At 48.4% G+C, this 20,747-nt stretch overlaps 1 protein-coding gene across 4 annotated transcripts; it reads right to left on the bottom strand.

Annotated features, from left to right (window-relative positions):
* Position 1: 1 nt before the first annotated feature.
* ARMC7 (armadillo repeat containing 7) lies at positions 2–19,406 on the bottom strand. Of its 4 annotated transcripts, XM_043585239.1 has the most exons (4): positions 19,062–19,406; positions 18,824–18,967; positions 16,618–16,622; positions 12,652–14,408 (listed from the first exon to the last, which is right to left on the bottom strand). In XM_043585239.1, exons 1-4 carry the CDS (start codon positions 19,150–19,152, stop codon positions 14,316–14,318), a joined length of 333 nt encoding a protein of 110 aa, XP_043441174.1. In that variant the 5' UTR covers positions 19,153–19,406; the 3' UTR covers positions 12,652–14,315. The 4 variants fall into 4 exon arrangements, with proteins under 4 accessions (XP_043441171.1, XP_043441173.1, XP_043441172.1 ...); XM_043585236.1 differs by lacking the exons at positions 12,652–14,408; positions 16,618–16,622 and adding an exon at positions 2–1,648; XM_043585238.1 differs by lacking the exons at positions 12,652–14,408; positions 16,618–16,622 and adding an exon at positions 1,508–1,648 and having other exon boundaries at positions 18,888–18,967.
* Between the last annotated feature and the right edge of the window lie 1,341 nt (positions 19,407–20,747).

Genomic DNA, 20,747 nt, shown 5'->3' with positions numbered 1-20,747 from the left:
CTCTTTAAAGGCCCTTTATTTGGGAAAGTAGAGGTACAGGAGCCCTAGGGAGGGCAGCTGGAATGCAGGCTGAGGAGGAGGCTTTCTCATCCCTCCTCCTGTCCTCAGTCCCACTTCCACACCCATCTGGATACCATGCCTCTTGCATCTGCCATCTTTCATCGTGGCCATGGAGGTCAATCTTAAGGGACTGCAGAAGGGAGGCCAGGAAGCTCCCCATTGCTCCTGAACCCCAACTTCCCATGGTCGTCCCACACCGCTTCCCCTGTGCTGGTCAACATACACTGTGGACTCTAAACCACAGATTTTTGTCAGGAGGTCCTCTGTGTTCCCTGAGCACCACTCTTGCATTCGCGAAGCCCTCCTGAGTCTGAGACTTCCAGGGCCGGGGACCTGCCCTCACTAACCCAACCCTGATGGCAGAGGAGGAAGGTCAAGGCGTTCAGGCCAGGGCCATGGGGTGGCGAGGGCAGAATATGAAGCTTCAAGGGTCTGTGCCTTATTCTGATGTGTCCTCACCCTCATACTTGTGGTCTTAACACCTGATGGCCACCTTCACAGTCAGTGGACTGCATCACTCAAGAGTAGAGACCACACCTTCGTCTTTGAAGCCCATGGTGCCCAGCAGATAGGCCTGTGTGGATAAACAGGTGATCCCGGGCCACAGAGTTCTCCAGGCCGGTGTCCACCATACCCAGTGCCCAGCCTGGAGACCTTGTGGTGTAGGTACTCAGCTTCCATAGCCCTGGAGTGGGCATGACCAACTTCCCAGAGCTGGCTTCTCACTTGTATTCCTCAAGATTACTTCAGATACTTCTGTGAAAGGAGAATTCCTATTCCCTCAAGCATGAACAATTCTAATCCCAGGCCCAGCTGCTCCTCATGAAAACCCCCTTCTGCAAGGCCTCTGGATCTAGGGTCCCAGCTGCTTCTCTCTCACATTAGGTTGAGAGCCTGGCTCAAGTAGGGGGTTGTGGTGGGGGGGGGGGGGGGTGTAGGAGGCAGGCTCTTGACTTCTAGCTGGTTAAGGGTGCCAACCTATGGAAATGGCCTTTGCTCTCCTCCATGGGCCTCCAGGTCTGGCTCCCTCACTCATCTAATGCCTCTCATCACAGTGTAAATATGTGTCACACTGAGAAAACTCACCTTTAAAATACCTTAAAGGGCACCTTTTGGGGAGAACACACTCAGTGGGAGCCAGGCTGCTCCCGCTCCCCGAGTCCTCACTGGGATTGTGGTCTTGTCTCTAGCAGTCAGGGTGTCAATGGCCATGAGATCTCCCTGGATCAGGGCTGCTGCAGGGCCTCAGTCCTTGGCAGTGGGATACCCAGGGCAGAGTGAGCCCGCCAGCTACGGGCTTCCGCCACCTGGCTTGGGGAACAGAAGTCTTCGAGGAAGATCTGGGCCAGGTTCCGGAGCCTGGTGTTGGCCGAGAGAGAGAAGCGCAGCATGCACTGCACCACGGGCATGGCAGTCAGCTCAGGGTGGGAGGCAGAGCCTGGCGAGCTCAGGTACATGATTGTGGTGACAGCGGACAGCACGGTCTCCTCGTTGGGACTGGACAGGCAGTTGATGATGAGGGGGATGCCGCCTGTCTGCAGGATGTGCTCCTTGTTGGCCCTGTCTGGACACAGGTTGCAGAGGCCTCCTGGGGAAGGGCAAAGGGAGACTGGATGCTCAGGCCTGGGCCTCCTCCCACCGCCCCTCCCAGCTTCTCTCGGCCCACTTTGTCCTGAGAAAGGGCCCAGGCCTATGAGAAGGTGGCCCAGGGACAAGAGATCCAAGGTCCATTCTGGTACCCAGCCCTTCCTTTCAAGGTTCCCACCTGCCCATCACAGCCTAGCCTTCAGGAAGTGGGTACCAATCCCTTCCCCTCTTGGTTCAGCCAGTTCAATGGTTAATATGCTTTCCTTTTTTTTTTTTTTTTTAAAGCAAAAACACAGGGGCGCCTGGGCGGCTCAGTTGGTTAAGCGTCCAACTTTGGCTCAGGGCATGATCTTGTGGCTTGTGAGTTTGAGTCCTGCGTCAGACACTGTGCTGACGGCTCAGAGCCTGGAGCCTGCTTTGGATTTTGTGTCTCCCCCTCTCTCTGCCACTCCCCAACTCATGCTCTGTGTCTCCTTCTCAAAAATAAACATTAAAAACAAAAAAATTAAAGCAAAAAAATAAAATAAAATCTGTAATACATCACTTTACAGAATTAAAAAACATAGGTAAGGTGATGGTCTCACAGGTGTATACGTGTCAAAACATATCAAATCATATCCTTTAAGGATGTACAGCTTATACTATGTCAATAAAGCGGTTATAAATACTAGAAGCCAAATTACAAGCCATCTTAATCCTACCATCCATTTAACATTTGCTTTTCATTCCTCAGTTTCAAAATATGTGAATAAATATAAACATTTAATAAAAATGTGATACAGGCGCCTGGGTGGCTCAGTTAGTTAAGCGTCCAACTCTTAGTTTCAGCTCAGGTCATGATCTCATGGTTTGTGGGATCAAGCCTTGAGTAGCGTGGAGCCTGCTTGGGGATTCTCTCTGTCTCTACCCTGCTCATGTGTGTACGTTCTCTCACTCTCAAAATAAATAAGCTTATTTTAAAAACAAACAAAACAAAACAAACAAACAGGGTGCCTGAGTAGCTCAGTGGGTTGTGTCCAAATCTTGACTGCAGCTCAGGTCATGATCTTATGGTTCATGAGATGGAGCCTTGCACTGGGCTTTGCACTGACAGCACGGAGTATGCATGGGATTCTCTCTCCCTCTCCTCCTCCCCTGCACTCTCTCTCTCAAAATAAACAAACTTTAAAACACAAAACAACGTAGGGGTGCCTGGGTGGCTTAGTCGGTTAAGCGTCTGACTTCAGCTCAGGTCATGATCTCACAGTCCGTGAGTTCGAGCCCCGCGTCGGGCTCTGTGCTGTCCGCTCAGAGCCTGGAGTCTGCTTCGGATTCTGGGTCTCCCTCTCTCTCTCTGCCCCTCCCTCATTCATGCTCTCTCAAGTGAATAAACGTTGGGGAAAAAAAAAAAAAAGCCCCACAACGTATTTGTAAACATCTTTCCAGGCCCACAGATCTACAACCATGGCACCATCTGATGGCCATGCAGTGACTACCTTATGGATGCAGTGCAATTTATTAAAAAAATTTTTGGGGGGGACGCCTGGGTGGCTCAGTCGGTTAAGCATCCGACTTTGGCTCAGGTCATGATCTCGCGGTCCGTGGGTTCGAGCCCCGCGTCGGGTCCTGTGCTGACAGCTCAGAGCCTGGAGCCTGTTTCAGATTCTGTGTCTCCCTCTTTCTCTGACCCTCCCCTGTTCATGTTCTCTCTCTGTCTCAAAAATAAATAAAATGTTAAAAAAAAATTTAAAAAAATTTTTTTTAACATTTTATTTATTTTTGACAGAGAAACAGAGCATGAACAGGGGAAGGGCAGAGAGAGAGGGAGACACAGATTCCAAAGTAGGCTCCAGGCTCTGAGCTATCAGCACAGAGCCTGACATGGCTCTGGGCTTGAATCCACAAACCAGGAGATCTTGACCTGAAGTCAGATGCTTAACCAATGGAGTCACCCAGGTGCCCCTAGGGAAATGTCTTTAAAGGTTTTATCCAGTTACCCTCTAGGGACTTCTCACTGTATTTGGGATAAAATCTGAACTCCCCTTTGAGGTCTTCACAGCCCCGCACCATCTAGTCTGTCCTCTCTGTCCCTGTCACTCGCAACAGCCACCACCTCAGCCCATCCTTAGGGCCTTTGGGCCCCAGATTTTCACATGCTGCCTCCCTCATGCTGGGAATCAACACTTCACTACTCCCTCACCAGTAAGGTTTCCCTGGAATACCCACTAGCCACTCCCCACCATGACCATGGCACTCGCCTCATCACTGCACATCTTCTTTATACGCTTAGTATTCCCAGAAACCATCTTGGCAGGTTGGTTTTCTTGCTAACTGCCAAGCCCCACCAGAAGGTACGTGCCTTGAGGTCAAGTCCTTGGTGCTGGCCGCAAGAGGCGCTCCACAAATATTTGTTGCAGGGGTTGTAAAGCAGTGAGCCGGGGGAGGGGGGGTAAGGTGGGGACAGGGGAGTAAGGGTGGAATGGCCGTGGGGTGGGGGATGGGACAGCTTCCTGAGGTGTTGTCCCCCCTAGACTTCTGCAGTGCTGGCATTTGAGCTGTGGCTCAGAGCACCTCCGAGGGAAGGAAGCAGCTTGGTGGCGCTCTCAGAGTCACAAGGTGAGGGAGACAAGGCACTCTGATGGGGAGCTCCCTCCCTATGGGACACTCAGAGGCCTGAGCATATCCTGGGGTCATCCTGTTGACTGCCTTCCGTACTTGCTGTCTGTCCCTGTCACTGGACACCGTAAGGCAAGGCCCTGCTTTCTGGTTTACTTCCGCAACCCAGGGACCTGCAATGGGGTACTCTCACCAGACACATGCTGGGAACATGACTGAACCCCATGAAGTGTTACTATCACCCCTATTTCAGCGGAAGCTGAGCTGTTGAGTAACTTGCCCCGAGTCCCAGGGATGGAAACCCTATGCCACTCTCATGGCACAAGTAGAAATGCTCTGGCAGGCCTCTGGCTTCCCGGACTCACCTACACCACGTCTTCTGAACTACAAGCGGTGAGCCAGCCTCCTACCCACACCGTAGTCTAATGGACCGGGGGCAGAGGGTAGGATTTATCTCCGCTGTAAAGTATGATAAGATGAATCCTGAGTCACTCTCAGCTAGTGAGTCACCATCACACACAGATGTGCCTGGGCGGGACACTGCCACCCAGGTTGGGGGATAATCAGATGGCACGTGCTGGACGGTGAAGGCAGGAGGAGGCCTCAGGACAGCTGGCCCAATCTGCTCCCTATCTGGAGACCTAGGAAGTCTCCAAGGGTGGATCCTGCGCCTGCCAGAGCTCACCACTGCCTGGGGCCCAACCACAGGCACTTCTTCAAGCCCCTCTGCCTTGCTGGCAGCGATCCTCAGAGGGGAGAACACGAAGGTCTGGAAAGAAGGGCTTCGGGGGGGCAAGAAGTCTCAACACGAGCACCCAAAATGGAGCCAGAGGACCCAGGAGAAGCCCAGGCCGTGGGTGCTTTGAGCTTTCCCTCCTGAGTCTACCTCTGTGACCCTGCGCTAAAGAACTAAGGAGGGCTGTAGGAAGAGGGTAACACAAAAAACTGGAAGCTTCCTAAACAATGCCCAACAATAGCAGGCTGGTTAGATACAGTTCAGTACGCCCATCTGATGGAAAATTATACAGTTCTTAAAAATCATGTTTTCAAAGAATATTTAATACGGGAAAATGCTTACAACATAAGGTTGAGGAGGAAAGAAAGTCATCAAACTGAATATACGATAAAAATGCAATAAAAAAAGCAAGCCCAATAAGATGTCACCTCTTCTGAGAGCCTTCTGTGACAGCCCTAACCAGCCCCCTCCCCACCTTCATTTCCTTCCTTCACACCTAGTTACTGGTCATCATGTTTACTGAAGGTTGCCCCACTAGACAACAAATCCCACAAGGGTGGGAACTTTGTCTTGTCCCATGCTGTCGCCTCAGGCTGGCATATAACACATGCTCAGTAAACAGATACATTAAAAAAAGACAAGCTGGAAACACAGCAAAATGCTAACAATACTTATTTCTGTGCAGCAGGATTAGGAGTCATTTTTATTTTATTTTCCAAGTTTTCCTCCATGAAAAAAAATTTTTTTTGTAACCAGGAAAAGGATTTAAAACAAACAAACAAACAAAAAAAGCTGAATTTCACCTAGAAAGTAAAAGCCAGGGCACGTGGGTGGTTCAGTCAGTTAACCATCTGACTCCTGATTTTGGCTCAAGTCATGAGCTCGTGTTTTGGGAGTTTGAGCCCCGCGTTGAACTTGGGATCCTCTCTGCCCCTCCCCCACACGTGCTCTATCTCTCTCTGTAAAGAGAGCTTTCCTATTCTTCCTTTTTTTTTTTTTTTAATTTTTTTTTTCAACGTTTATTTATTTTTGGGACAGAGAGATACAGAGCATGAACGGGCGAGGGGCAGAGAGAGAGGAAGACACAGAATCGGAAGCAGGCTCCAGGCTCTAAGCCATCAGCCCAGAGCCCGACACGGGGCTTGAACTCACGGACCGTGAGATCGTGACCTGGCTGAAGTTGGACGCTTAACCGACTGTGCCACCCAGGCGCCCCCTTATTCTTCCTTTCTAATCTTATATTCTAATAAACTTTTGCTTGCTGCTCAAAAAAAAAAAAAAAACCTCATCAAATGACACCATTTAAAAAAATTAATAGACTTAATATATAAAGTCTATTAATATATATTAAGTATTAAATTATATATTAATAGACTTAACATACAAAGAAATATATATTACTGGGGCGCCTGGGTGGCTCAGCTGGTTGAGTGTCTTGATTTTGGCTGACTCTTGATTTCAGCTCAGGTTATGACCTCACAGTTCGTGGGACTGAGCCACACATCAGGCTATGTGCTGACAGTGCGGAGCCTGGTTTGGATTCTCTTTCTCCTTCTCTCCTCTGCCCCTCCCCAGCTTGAGCGTGTGTGTGTGTGTGTGTGTGTGTGTGTGTTATTCTTTCTCTCAAAATGAATAAACATAACAAAAAAGATTTAAAGTATATTACTATCAATGAAAGATGAACACAATGTAAAAAATGAACAGAGACTTGGATAACTCTGCACAATAGGGCCAGTGTAGGACACAGTGCTCATAGCTACTTCTCAGAGGCAGGATCAGATGCCTCCACACGCCTATCATGGCTAAAACAAAGCAGAACGACAATAGTAAGAGCTGGTGGGAGGTGGGGATGCTGGAATTCTCATACACAGGGGGTATGGGGGTCTCACACTGCATAATGAAGGTGGAAAAGTATGTGGCAGCTTCACAAGTTAAACATCCACCTACCCTAGGACTCAACAATTTCACTTCTACGTAATTCTGAGAAAAAGGAGTACATACCTATACAAGAAAACTTGTGTACAAACTAACAGCTTTCTTCATAAAGGCTCTAAATTAGAAACAACTCAAATCTCCAGCAACAGGTGAACGGATGAACAAATTGTGGCATATTCATACGAAGACATGAACTAAGGACACTGTAAAAATCTGGATGGATATCAAAAACACTGAGTGAAAGAAACCAGACACAGGAGTACATCCTGTGTGATTGTATGCAGATGGAGTTCAAGAACAGGCAAAACAGGGGCACCTGGCTGGCTCAGTTGGTGGAGTATGTGACTCTTGATCTCAGGGTCGTAAGTTCCAGCCCCATGGTGGGTGTGGAGATCACTTAAAAATAAAATCTTGGTGGGGCACCTGGGTGGCTCCGCTGGTTGAGCATCTGACTTTGGCCCAGGTCATGATCTCATGATTCATGAGTTCGAGCCCCACGTCGGGCTCTGCGCCGAACAGCTCAGAGCCCGGAGCCTGCCTCCGATTCTGTGTCTCCCTCCCTCTCTGCTCCTCCCCCGCTCACACTCGGTCTCTCTCTCAAAAATGAATAAATGTTTAAAAAAATTAAAAATAAAATAAAATAAAATCTTGGGGGCACCTGGGTGGTTCAGTTGGTTAAGCATCCGACTTTGGCTCAGGTCATAATCTCATGGTTCGTGAGTTTGGGCCACATTGGGCTCTGTGCTGACAGCTCTGAGCCTGGAGCCTGCTTCGGATTCTGTCTCCCTCTCTCTCTGCCCCTTCTGTGTTCATGGTCTATCGCTATCTGTCTCAAAAGTAAATAAGAATTAAAATAAATAAATAAAATATGGGACACCTGGCTGGCTCAGTCGGTCAAGTGTCCGACTGTGGCTCAGGTCATGATCTCACAGTTCGTGAGTTCGAGCCCCGTGTCAGGCTCTGTGCTGACGGCTCAGAGCTTGGAGCCTGCTTCAGATTCTGTGTCTCCCTCTCTCTCTGTCCCTCCCCTATTCACGCTCTGTCTCTGTCTCAAGAATAAATAAACATTAAATAAATCAAATCAAATCAAATCAAATCAAATCAAGGAAGGGAGGGAGGAAGGAAGGAAGGACAGACGGACGGACGGACGGACAGGTAAAACCCATGGGTTAGAATATTGGTTACCTGGGGGGGTGGAAGACACTAACTGGGAAAGGGACCTTTCTGGGGAGATGGAAACATTCTAGGTCTTGATTTTAGTGGTTACATAGATATACATATACCTTAATGAATTTAATAATCCAATAAACTGCACTGGATGTTGTGTGGAAATGCTGAATCACTATATCATACACCTGAAACTAATATTACACTGAATTTTAACCAAAATTTAAAACCTTAAAAAAACAAGAAAAAGTTCAAGAAAAAAAATTCGTCAAACTGACACTTAAGATATGTGCACGTCACTGTATGTTGATGGTGCTGCCATTTAAACCGTGGTTACCAAACAAAAGGGAGACCAAGTTCTGACTGGCTGATGAAAGTGTTTCAGGCAAACCAGACAAGACAAAAAAAAGAATAAGAGGCAAAAGCAGGGCCCTTCTAGACACACGGAACCACAGAAACCCCCAGGAGAGGCAAAAGAGAAAAGCCCCAAGTAAAACCAAGGATGAGAAAGCCGAAGGCTCAGAGAGGTCAGGTAGGGGACCTCAGGTCACACAGCAAGACGGGCGCTGATGCCGCGACAGGAAGGTCTAAGGATTGTTCTGGGGAATTAAATGAGGTCATGCCCTAGGAGAGAGTGGCCCAAGACTTTATGCCCTCTGATGACTCAGACGCCGCCTCAGGGCACTGGGCTGGATACAGCCCATCCCAGATAAAAGTCTTCATCTGAGCCTATTTATTCTTGGGTTTTACTTTAGCATCTTGAAAACAGTTCCTTCTGAAATTTAAATGTGGAGAGACAGAACAGTAAGTAGAGAAAGTTACCATTATGTGTAAAAAGGAGGGGAACAAGGTGACAGGCTTAGAGATGGAAGATAGGCTTCTATGAAAATGCCTTGCACGTAGTTTTGACCTAAACTCATGAATGTTTCCCATAATAACAAACGTCAAATTACATCAAAAGAAGAAAAAACAAGGCTTTTCGTACTTCTGACCTATATTTCACTTCTGGAAATTTACTCTACAGGCATACCCCATACAGGGGAGAAATGACATACAAATAAGGTATTCCACTGCAGCACCACCTGTGAGGGCGAAGTGGAGACAACCTGAATGGCCACCCCTAAATGTGCCCCTGCCTCCGTTGCACAGAATAGCAGGCGGCATTCACAAAGAATGAGGCAGCTCCTTATGGGCTGATACTGCAGGTGCACTGAGACATGATGCTAAGCTAAAAAAAAAAAAAAAAAAAAAAAAAAAAAAGAGAGAGAGAAAAGAAAAAGCAGAACATCCATATCATACGCCACCATAAGCGTAGAACTTGCAAAAAGGTGTAAGTGTAAATACACATATTTGTTCATAAATCCTGAAAATAATCTCTGGGAGGATATAAAAGAAACTAGTAAATGGCTGCTTCCAGAAGAGGCTACAGAAGGTGTTACTGTTGACGACATATCCTTTTGAATTCTGTACCATGTGAATCAATCATGTATTCGCATAAATTAACACACAAACACACACACACACACACACACACACACACACACACACACACACACACACACACACCTTGCTTGGGTCCAGAACTAAGTGGAAGGGAAACTGGTCTCTGCAAGTCCAGGAGGGAGGGCAGAGACTGCCCCGGTCCAGCTAGTGTGGAAGGAAGCAGCGGGGTGAGAACACTGACGTCACTCCCTTTCTGTAAGGGGAATCCTGCCACAGACGGATGGCTGAGGAATTCCTTTTTTTTTTTTTTAATGTTTATTCATTTTTGAGACCGAGAAAGAGAGCATGCGCTCGAAAGAGAACAGGGGAGGGGCAGAGAGAGAGGTGGACATGGGGCTCCACACTGACAGTAGACAGCCTGACATGGGGCTCAAACCCACGAACCATGAGATCATGACCCGAGCTGAAGTTGGGTGCTTACCTGACTGGCCACCCAGGCACCCCTTCCTTGCTTTTTGTTTTGTTTCATTTTAGTTTACGTGAACTCTAAGCCCATGAGGCTTGAACTCATGACCTCCGAGATCATGAGTTGAGTTGCATGCTCTACCTATTGAGGCAGAAGGTGCCCCGAGGAATTCCTTTTTAAGCAGAAAGCTGTATGATCCCAGGAGCCTACCTAACTCATCAGTGAGAGAAGGAGGTATAGTGAAGCCCCAGAATATGGAGGATGAAGCAAAGGTGGGCAGATCTAGTTAGATTCCTGGCACTGCCACTGAGGACCTAGGTGACCAGAGCAAGCAACTCAGTTTCTCTAAGCCTCAGTTTCTTTATCAGCAAAATGGCTCAAGATAATTGAAAGAATGTGATCAAGTACCACCACCGCCCCCGCCACCCAGCACGCAGTACATGTGGACCAAGCATGCACCTGTTTATAGCCCCAGAGGCTGGCACAGGGCCATACCTTCAACCCACATGTACAGAAAGAAATGACACATACAGGTAGAGTTTAACAATGAGAATGCACGTGCCCATGTAACCAGCACCAAGGTCAAGAAGGAAAATAGTCAGCAACCCAAAAGCCTCTGCATGTCCCTTCCTGATCCAATTCTCTCCCATCAGAGGTGAACACCTTCCTGACTTGTAATAGTTTAATAATTTCTAATTAACAAGCAGGAACTTTTAAATTTTTAATAAAAAATAATTTTACTATATATACCCCTGCTATACTAATACCATAACTCACTTCCGCCTATTTTTGGATTTTACGGAAATATAGTTACACTGTATGTATTATGTGTGGAGCACCATTTGCTTAACGTCAGGTAAGATTACTACATGTAGCTACAGATTGTTCATTTACCTTGCTAAGTGAGCAGTATGAATATCCCATAATGTCAGCATCCACTCTATTATTGACTGTTTCAAGTTTGGAACTGTTATAGATCATGCTGCTGGTGACATTTTTGCATGTGTCTGCATGTGCATGTACCCTAACCCTATGAATACAATTCTGGGTCATGGGGAGTGCCTGCCTTCAATTTTATTAAGTAGTATTTCCAGGGGGGCGCCTGGGTAGCTCACCTGGTTAAGTGTCTGACTCTTGGTTTCAGTTCAGGTCATGATCTCACGGTTTGTGGGATCGAGCCCCATGTCGGGCTTTGCACTAACGCAAGCCTGCTTGGAAATCTCTGTCTCCCTCTCTCTCTGCCCCTCTTCCATGTGTGTGCGCTGTCTCTCAAAGTAAGTATTAAAAAAAATTTTTTCCCCCAGAGATTGCTGAGGATTTATCTTTGTCTTTTTTTCTTTTCTTTTTTAAATACTGGTCTTTTTCTGAGCACCACCACCATCTGGTGGCAACTACATGTATTGCAGAAATAGAAACCGGGAAAGTAATTTAACATGAATTCTGGGAAGCCACTTACTTGAACCCCGTTTTATTTATTTTTATGTATTTTTTAAGTAGGCTCCACGTCCAGTGCTGAACTCAAGACGTGAGCTAAGATCAAGAGTCAGACTCTTAACCAATGCAGCCACTTAGGTGCTCCCCGGAACCCTGATTTAGTAACAAAACTGCCAAGTATTCTGTGATATCCTAAGATTCAACCAGTTTTCTTGGAGGCAGAGAATTCTCTCTGGCATCTCTCTCTCTTTTTTTTTTTTTTTTGTAAGTTTTCTGGCACTTTTTTAAGTTTATTTATTTTGAAAGAGAGAGATACAGCGTGAGTGAGCACAAGAAGGGCAGAGAGAGAGAGAGAGAGAGAGAGAGAGAGAGAGAGAGAGAGAGAATCCCAAGCAGGCTCTGCACTGTGTGTGTGCAGCCCCACTCGGGGCTCGAACTCATGAACCATGAGATGATGACCCGAGTTGAAATCAAGAGTCAGATGCTTGCTCAACTGACTGAGTCGCCCAGGCGCCCTCTCCTGGTTCCTTTGTGTCTCCATACAGCATCTAGGCTGATGCAGTGGTGAACACACTGCACCTAGAACGCGTCAGAGTCAACCAACAGTGCTTTGGGCAAACATTCCCAAATTAATGCCAAAGGCTTCATTTGGAGCAAGAGCTCCAAATTCTTTCACTCATTTGAGTATTTACTGAGATCCAGGCTTTTTATCTGGCTCTCTGTAATTCACCCACTCCCACCTCCCATCCCCAACAAGGGCAGCTCTGGCCCGAACCACTGCTGTCTCCCAGTGGCAGCTCCTCTTAGTGGGAGATCAAGCAAGGCCCCGGGCTGTGCACGGATAGCGTGGAAATGGCAAGGTGCAGTGGAAACAAAGAACAAAGGAAGACGATGCTCTGTAGTTTCAGCACTGGGTCTGCCAGCCGGGTCCCCTGGGCATGGAATTTGGATCCAGGGAGACTGGGTAAATTCCTGGCTCCAGTCATCACTAACAGTGTGAGCCCCAGGCAATGGACCTAACCTCACTGAAGAGCTGTTTCCTCATACATAAAGAGGGCTGAGTCCTACCTGCCTTGCGGCTGGTGACACATTCAGAGACCTTGCAGGCGGTGCTGGTACAAGGTGGGCATGTGCTGGCAAGTAGTGGGCACACCGTGGGCAGACAGTAGGCATCCAGAAAGGCAGCTTTTATCATAACAGCTCCCAACCAGAGCCCTTCACCCTGAGGGGAAAAAGGCAGCCAGGACTACAACCAAAAGGTAAAACAGTTCTACAGTTGTTCTAAACGGGCAAATCCACAAAAGAAAAGGCCAAGAAAGGGGAAGGTACAGAGACTCAAAAATCCCTGCGGGCTACAGGCAACCACCGGAACCAGATTCTTCTTTAAGGTTGTAGTCATCCTCCCCAGGGTATTTCACAGGTCACAGGAAGATGGCCCCCCGGCAAGTCAACGGTCGGGGACCCCAACTTGCCACAGTGCAGCTTTCAGACCTGCCACCACAGCCCACAAAAACAACTGCAGCTGAACCAAAGGGCTGGCGGTCAGGCCCTCAGCCCCCAGGGCGGGCAGAGCCACTTGACAGGAGGTCTCATCTCAGCGCTGAGCGCATCAGCACCACCCCAGAAGCATGCCTGCCACTGTGGTGGGCTGCAAGGGCAGGCGGAAGGAAGCCTGCATTCGGACCCTGCCCTGCCATGAACCAGCCGAGGGGCAGTGCTCTCTCCATGCCTGGTTCCTCATCAGTAACATGAAGGGTTTGGAGGAAGTGCCTTTCAACCTTCCATAGACCTAGGAACTGGGAACTCCTCTGCCCTCTTCTAGAATCTGACAGCCTTGGTTTCTGTCCCAGGCTGGCACTCTTTAAACCTCGGGCCAACCCACTGATCCTTCCTAAGCCTCAGACTCCTTATGGAAAATGGAAGTTATGAGCGCCACTTTCAATGTCTCAGGGTCAGAGGCGACAAAGCACAGAAGGCAGTGCCTGGCACACAGAGGGTGCTCCCTGAGTGCCAGCTATCACTCCACGTCCTCCGAAGTGCGAGAGCACCAGCTCTGTAGCAAGGGGGGCCTGGGTGCAGCGCCAACACATGCATTAGGGCCAGGCTCCCTTTGCCTAATGCTACCCAGACACTCGCTGGGAGGCCAACGATCAAGTTGCATTATTTTTTCTATTATTCAGTGTTTTTCCAGAAGGAAAGAACCCCTGAGGCAGATAAGTGGTTCCCCTCGTGAAGGACAGCATGCCATCCCACCTCCTCTTTGGGAGATGAGGGAACTGTTTATCCTCAGAGGGGGCCCTGGACACCAGGCCCTTGGGGTGGACGCCGAGGGGATCCTGCAGCTACAGACACTTGATCTCATTTGATTCTCTCAACAACTCTGTGAGGCAGGTACTGGTGCTGCCCCGCCTGACATGATGAGAGAAGGCAAATCACAGGCCAGGAGTTAAGCGGGAGAGCCAGGACTTGAACCCAGGCCTTCCTGACCCCAAAGCCCAGCTCTTACCAAACTCACTACGCTCCTTGCCAACCAACAGACACTGGTTTTGGTTCTGTGGGCCACAGGCAATCTAACCCACCTCTTCTCTCTGCCAGTTATTCCAGAACCAACCCCACTCAGGGCTGCAGCAACAAGTCACGGTTAGTGCTCTGCACCTTCTGGGCCCTTCCCTCCCCTTCCCCAGAGATAGGCAAAGCTGGGCTCTGTCCTCGTGGAGATCACAATCTCAGGCCTGCCACAGGACACGAAAGAGTCAAAGCTACAAAGCACAGCACAGAGCCTGTTGGTGGAGTAAGCACCCGACAGCTGGCCATTTAGGGCCAGCGACATTAAGAGAAAAGGAAATGACAGCCATAGCAAAACGTGCACCTAAGCACGACGGGGACTCTCTGTCACGCACAATAAATGCAAGAGAAATCTACTCTGCCGACAACCCCATGGAGGGATTCAAGGCTGGGAAAGCTACTATTCTGGGGATTAGGGATCTTGCGCTGGTGGGAAGGAGAGGAAGAGAAAATAAGCAGGAAAAGTGGCAGGGAAAAGCTTGGTGATAATGATACTAACAGAGTAACCAGCGAGACAAAGTACCTTCACGGAGACAGACACACGCACCCGTGCGTCTGTTCCCCCGACAGTCCTGCAGAGTAGGGCAAACACAGGTGAGGGAATGAGTCTCAAAGAAGGGACAGATGGAACTCAGCCACAAGAATCAGCTAGGAAGTGGAACAGCTGGGACTGGGGATTCCGGGTCCAGGGCTTGATCACCCACGCTGGGAAGCTGCCCAGGAGAGCAAGAATCCAGGCCAGGCCCAGCACACCAGGGGCTCAGAGAGCTCCTGCCTTGGGAAACTTACTTCCTGATCCTGCGAAACCTTTTTTTGATTGACTGCTCCTTTCATGCAAGTTTTCTCCAGTCAAAAGCTTGAGCCGGAGGAGCTCTACTGCTCCCAGGTGGAGGTTTAGCCACATGCTCCGCAGGGGCCACTGTCACCATTCAGATGGCAGAAGCTGTGGAGCAGAGGGAGGGGCTGGAGGACGTACACAGAAGAAAATCTTAAAGTGACCGATTGTTTAGAATATTTACTTTGCATAATAATCTTCCAGAGGGACAGAGACACGAGCCAGCACCACTTGTACACCTGGGCAACTGGGGCTCCTGGCCCTGCTTCAGAGGGCCTCACTCTAAGAGCCTTCTCCACAGGTTGAAGAGTCCAGGGAGTCCACCCAGAGCCCATCGTCCTCTGCCCCATACCTGGAGCTCTAGGCCCTGAACCTGCTCCCACAACTGCATGGGCCTCTTTCCTGGATCCTGACTCCCAGGGGGGTGGACCCGACTGATGGTGTGTGCAACCCCTGTTGTGCGGACACTCCTAAGTCCGAAGGAGTGGCCACAGAGCAGGTATGGACAGAGCCAGGATGTCCACACATAAGGATGTGAGACCTACTGTGGTGACAAGAGGAGGGACGACCCCCATTTGTACTCTGGCCCCAGGTACCCCAAATAGAAGGGGCCAACCTGGATGGTCTTTCAAAATTTTAAATCACACCTACCAATGATGTATTCAGCGCAAAAAAAAAAAAAAGTGTTAGTTAATTCTATCAAGGCCTACAGCCTAACTTCTAGGCTACAGAAGATAAAGGGGAAAGAGGAACAAACTAGATGACACCAGAAAGAAGCAACCAGAGAATTAGAAAGGTGGGAAATTCTGCAGAACTGGTCTGGATCCTTTAATATTTAGTGTTACAAGAGTCTACTAATGATTAAAAGAGATAACTTATTTTTTAATTTTTTATTTATTATTTTTTAAAGATTTTATTTTTTAAGTAATCCCTACACCCAAACTCACAACTCCAAGATCAAGAGTTCGATGCTCCACTGACTGAGCCAGCCAGGCTCCCCAAAAAGAGACAATTTATGTAGTGACTTCCTTCCAAAGAGTACATGGAAAGAGGAGGAAAAAAGAGTAACTTTACAGTGGAGAAACTTGACCAACACCACCTCAGCCAGGTGATCAAAGCCGTCACCCACAGTGAGAAGTCATGCTGAGAGCACGGCCCCATGACATGGTGTGATGTGATGAAAATGGCACTTAACCTCTGTGGCTGTCCTTCCCCAAACCCATAACCCAGTCTAATCAAGAAAAAGGCATCAGACAAATCCCAGTTAAGGCAGGGTTTACAAAATACCTGACTGGCAATCCTTGAAACCATCAATGCCATCAAAAAAAAGGGAGTGTCTAAGAGACTGGCAAGTCCAAAGGAGCCTAAGATGTGACAACTAAAAGTAATATAGTATCCTGGATGGGATCCTGGAACAGTAAAAGGCTATTACGGAAACACTAAGGAAATGTGAATAGTGTGGACTTTAGTTAATAATGTATCAATACTGGGTTTACTAATTGTAACAAATGTACCATACTAATGTAGGATGTTAATAATAGAGAAGCTGGATGTGGCATATATGGGAACTCTCTGTATTATTCTTGCAATTTTTCTAAAACTGTTGTAAAATACAAAGTTCATGGGGCATCTAGCTGGCTCATAGACGGAGCATGCAACTCTTGATCTCAGAGTCATGAGTTCAAGCCCTTCACTGGGCATAGAGCTTAATTTAAAAAAAAAAAAAAATTTTTTTTTTTTTTTTTTTTTTTTTTTTTAGGGTGCCTGGGTTGTGCAGTCGGTTAAGCAGCCAACTTTGGCTCAGGTCACGATCTCACAGCTTGTGGGTTCAAGCCCCACAGTGGGATCTGTGTTGACAGCTCGTAGCCTGCAGCCTGCTTTGGATTCTGTGTTTCCCTCTCTCTCTGCCTCTCCCCTGCTCATGCTCTCTCTCTCTCTCTCTTTCTCAAAAAATGAATAAACATTTAAAAAATTAAAGAAATAAAACACGAAGTTCATTTAAAAAGAGAGAAAGACAGAAAGAGAGAAAGAGAGAGCTAAGGAACATAACAACCAGATTAAATGCATGAATTCTGGATTGGTTCCTGGTTTATACAAACCAACAGGAAAATGTCATTTTGGGAACTATTAGAAAAATTTGCATAAGTAGGTATTAAGTGATAATGGATTTATTATAAAATGTTTTTTTCTCAGGGTGCCTGGGTGGCTCAGTTGGTTAACCATCTGATTCCTGATTTCAGCTCAGGTCATGATCTCACGATTCGTGAGACTGAGCCCCACATGGGGCTCTGCACTGACAGCTCGGAGCCTGCTTGTGATTTTCTCTCTCTCTCTCTCTCTCTCTCTCTCTCTGCCCCTCCCCAACTGGCAGGCGTGTGGGTTTTCTCTCTCTTTTAAAATAAATAAATAAACCTAATAAATAAATAAAAGGTTTCTTTCTCTATGTAAATAAGATTCCTTTGGTTGTGCAGAAAAACGTTATTTTTTAAGATGCATATTGAAAAATGAACATTTGTCCTCAGAATAAATCCAAACTCTTTTCCATGGCCTAGATCTAAGTCCCTATAAATTCTGGTGCCGCCCACCTCTGTAACCCATTTTGTACCAATCTGCTTCATTCACCATAGCCTGCCACATCAGCCTTCTTTCTGGCTCCTCCTGCTTTAGGGTTCCTGACCATGCTGGGCCTCTTTCTACAATGACGTCCCATGATGGCAGAAATGAAGCAGCTCCCACCTATGCTCTCCATCATCACCCTGTTCACTTCTTTCAGAGCCTCAGCTTTTTTGTTTGTTTGCTCACCATCTGTCTCCCCCTACTAGAATGTAAGTTCCTTGAGGGCAAAGACCTTTCCACAACTTGCTCCCCATATCTCCAGCATTTAGAACAGCAGGGGCCCCTGGGTGGCTCAGGAGGCTAAGCATCTGACTCTTGATTTCAACTCAGGTCATGATCTTATGGATCCTGAGATCAAGTCCCACATCGGGCTCTGCACTGACAGTGCGGAACCTGCTTAGGATTCTCTCTCCCCCGACTCTGTCCCGCCCCTTCTCCCTCTCTCAAAATAAACTTAAAGAAAAAAACAAAACAAGAACAGTAACTTCCTCACACAGTACATGCCCAATAAGTATGTCCACTGAATACTTCATAGGTTTTAGACCATAACAACTACAGAAGTCATAGCCATTCCAAATCACCTCTACGTCTCCTGATATTAATACATTAAGACACAGATGTTTATGGGGCACCTGGGTGGCTCAGTTGGTTAAGCATCCAACTTCTGCTAGAGTCATTATCTCTTGGTTCCTGAGTTCGAGCCCTGCGACAGGCTCTGTGCTGACAGCCTGGGGCCTGCCTCGGATTCTGTGTCTCCCTCTCTCTGCCTCTCCCCCATGTGCACGCTTTCTCTCTTAAAAATAAACATTAAAAGGGGCGCCTGGGTGGCGCAGTCGGTTAAGCGTCCGACTTCAGCCAGGTCACGATCTCGCAGTCCGTGAGTTCGAGCCCCGCATCAGGCTCTGGGCTGATGGCTCAGAGCCTGGAGCCTGTTTCCGATTCTGTGTCTCCCTCTCTCTGTGCCCTTCCCCCATTCATGCTCTGTCTCTCTCTCTCCCAAAAATAAATAAACGTTGAAAAAAAAATTTAAAAAAAAAACATTAAAAAAAATTTTTTTTCTAATAGAGATGTTTAAAAACGGCATTCTATAAACGTTTTTCCCTTCAAGTGGCTTCAATCCATTCCCTCAATTATTATCTCATCTCTAAGTGGGAGGGAAAGCACGCATGCAGAGGAAGTCCTGGGCATTAGTTGCAGACCTGACTCAAGCTAGCTGTGACCCGGGACAATGTGTTAACCGAGGAGGTGGCACAGACATCGCTGGTACAGACAATGAGACGACCTGCCTTCTCAGCAGAGGGACTGCTTAAAAGATTCCTTTCCCAATGACTCACTTATCTCACCAAGTCAAATCAGGTATCTGGGAGATCTGCCCCATCCTTACCAATAGCAAACTCCACCAGGTTTTCATTCTCCTCCGACAGCGAATCGAGGAATAAATCAAGGACCTGCAGCTGCCGCAGATACTGGTAGTTATTGGGGTCATAGGCGAAGTTGGCGAGATTGGCCAGTACTTGCTCCTTGGCGTCTGCGGTAGAAAAGCGGCATTGGGGCCAGGTTCGGAACGGCTGTGGCGGCCGGACCACTGCCCCGTCTTCTGCCCCCCACCCTGCCCTTCTCACCTTGGCTCTCCGTCTCTTGGAATTCCGTGACCAGTGCCTGCAGGTATCCCAGGCGCCCGACGTGGGGGTCTACCTTCGGCTTCTGGGCCATGGTCAGGGGGGCAGAGGGGGACCGGGGAAGGACAGGAGAGTGGGAGGTGAGGCCGGAAATAGGTTCCTTTCCTGGCCTCAGGCTCTGCCGAAGTTGGAATGTGGGGGTGAGGTGGGGCCTCAGGACCTTGTAAAAACTGGGCGTGAAAACCTAAATTTGGACGCAGGGGACGAGGACGAGGGACTAGCAACACCCAGAGCTTAGCTTCCGAGCTTGGTTTTCTGCTCGATTCCAGGTTTCCGGCGGAAGCCTCACTTAGCCCCACCCCAGAGGGCGGAAGGGGCGGGCCTAGGCAATCAAGGGGCCGGATCGTTCCTGCGCTCGGCGCGCATGAGCGGCGGGTTCTGTGCCTTAAGCCCCTGGCTGGAGGCGACGCGCGTCCGGAAGGGTGGTGAAGGGTCGAGGTTGCATCGAGGGGTGTCTCTAAGGGCCCTTGGGAACCCAGAGGAGTCGGAGGGCGCCCATGTGGGGGGAACGTCGAAGCAGAAGGACCTCAAAACCCCCTTTGCACTTGATGAGGGGCGTACCCCAACCTCCCAGACCAAGGGACGACTCTGGAATGAGGGCGTCAGTTCCTTGCACCCCAACATGCGTCTTTTGACCATGGTGCCTGTAGTCAGCCCCTGCCCTATGCACACCCCTCGGGACAGGAGTTATGACTAGAATCTGGGTTCTTGGGTACCCTAGCGGCTCTACTTAGGACAGTGGCCCCAAGACCCCTCATCAAGCCCTTCAACTTCTGTGGGGAGCTGACACAACCTGGGGAAGTACATCTCATCCCAAGGTGGCCAGGGGCTTCTCTGCCTCTGGCTGGGCAGAGTAGCAAAGTCCTGGGCGCTAAGGGGCGCAGAGCTTAGGGACAGGATGTACGTGAGCTCTACTCTCCACTGGTCAGGAACTGCTCCAGACCCTCTCTAGAGAATTCCCAGGAAAACAGCTAAGTGTGGATTCTGGAATCAGATGGGCCGCCTTCCTTCATTTCTCTCTTCCTCATTTGTCCCCTCCGAGAGACTCAGGGGCTTTCCTCCTTGGGGAACAATTCTCAGTCCTTGGTTTTGTGCTGAGGGCAGCACCAAGACTTACTCTTCTCTGCCCAGCTCTGGCACGGAGTAAATGCTCAATATTTGTGGAAGGCATTCTGCCCAGAGATTATTGCCACTCTTGGCTGGGGGCAGATGAGGTTGAATTTCCCTCTGCTGAATGTTCACTGGTATCTTTTTTCCTTAAAAGAAATCTGCTTCCAGGAAGCGGGCCTAATAGGGGTTGCACACTTCAAAGCCTGGTGGCTACTAGCACCAAAAGCATCCACCTTCCCACCAGTCCCAACTCTCTCCTTTTCCACTCAGTTAAGATGGAGGAGACAGGACCTGGTAAAATGTGTCCAAGCATTTCCCCTTCGGTCCACAGGCTGTAGATGGTGGCCAAGCGCAGGACTGGGTGAGGAGCAGGAAGGCAATGGGGGTCTTCAGGATCAGATTTTTCAAACAAGAAGAGACTCTGATTCATCCAGTTCATCCAGGCCAACCTCCTCCTTTTTTTTTTTTAATTAATTTTTTTTTAATTTTTTTTTCAACGTTTATTTATTTTTGGGACAG

This window comes from Prionailurus bengalensis, chromosome E1, assembly GCF_016509475.1.
Source record: "Prionailurus bengalensis isolate Pbe53 chromosome E1, Fcat_Pben_1.1_paternal_pri, whole genome shotgun sequence".
NCBI classification, from domain to species: Eukaryota; Metazoa; Chordata; class Mammalia; order Carnivora; family Felidae; genus Prionailurus; species Prionailurus bengalensis.
The sequence above is the reverse complement of the archived record's forward strand: the minus strand, read 5'-3'. Positions and strand labels throughout refer to the sequence as shown.

Excerpts from the sequence above, each read along its gene's own strand:
- ARMC7 (XM_043585236.1), bottom strand. The coding sequence starts at position 19,152 with ATGGCCCAGAAGCCGAAGGTAGACCCCCACGTCGGGCGCCTGGGATAC. Across the intron at positions 18,968-19,061 it reads CCAAGAGACGGAGAGCCAAG|ACGCCAAGGAGCAAGTACTG; the intron begins GTGAGAAGGGCA and ends TTTCTACCGCAG. Across the intron at positions 1,649-18,823 it reads CCTGGTGGAGTTTGCTATTG|GAGGCCTCTGCAACCTGTGT; the intron begins GTAAGGATGGGG and ends GCCCTTCCCCAG.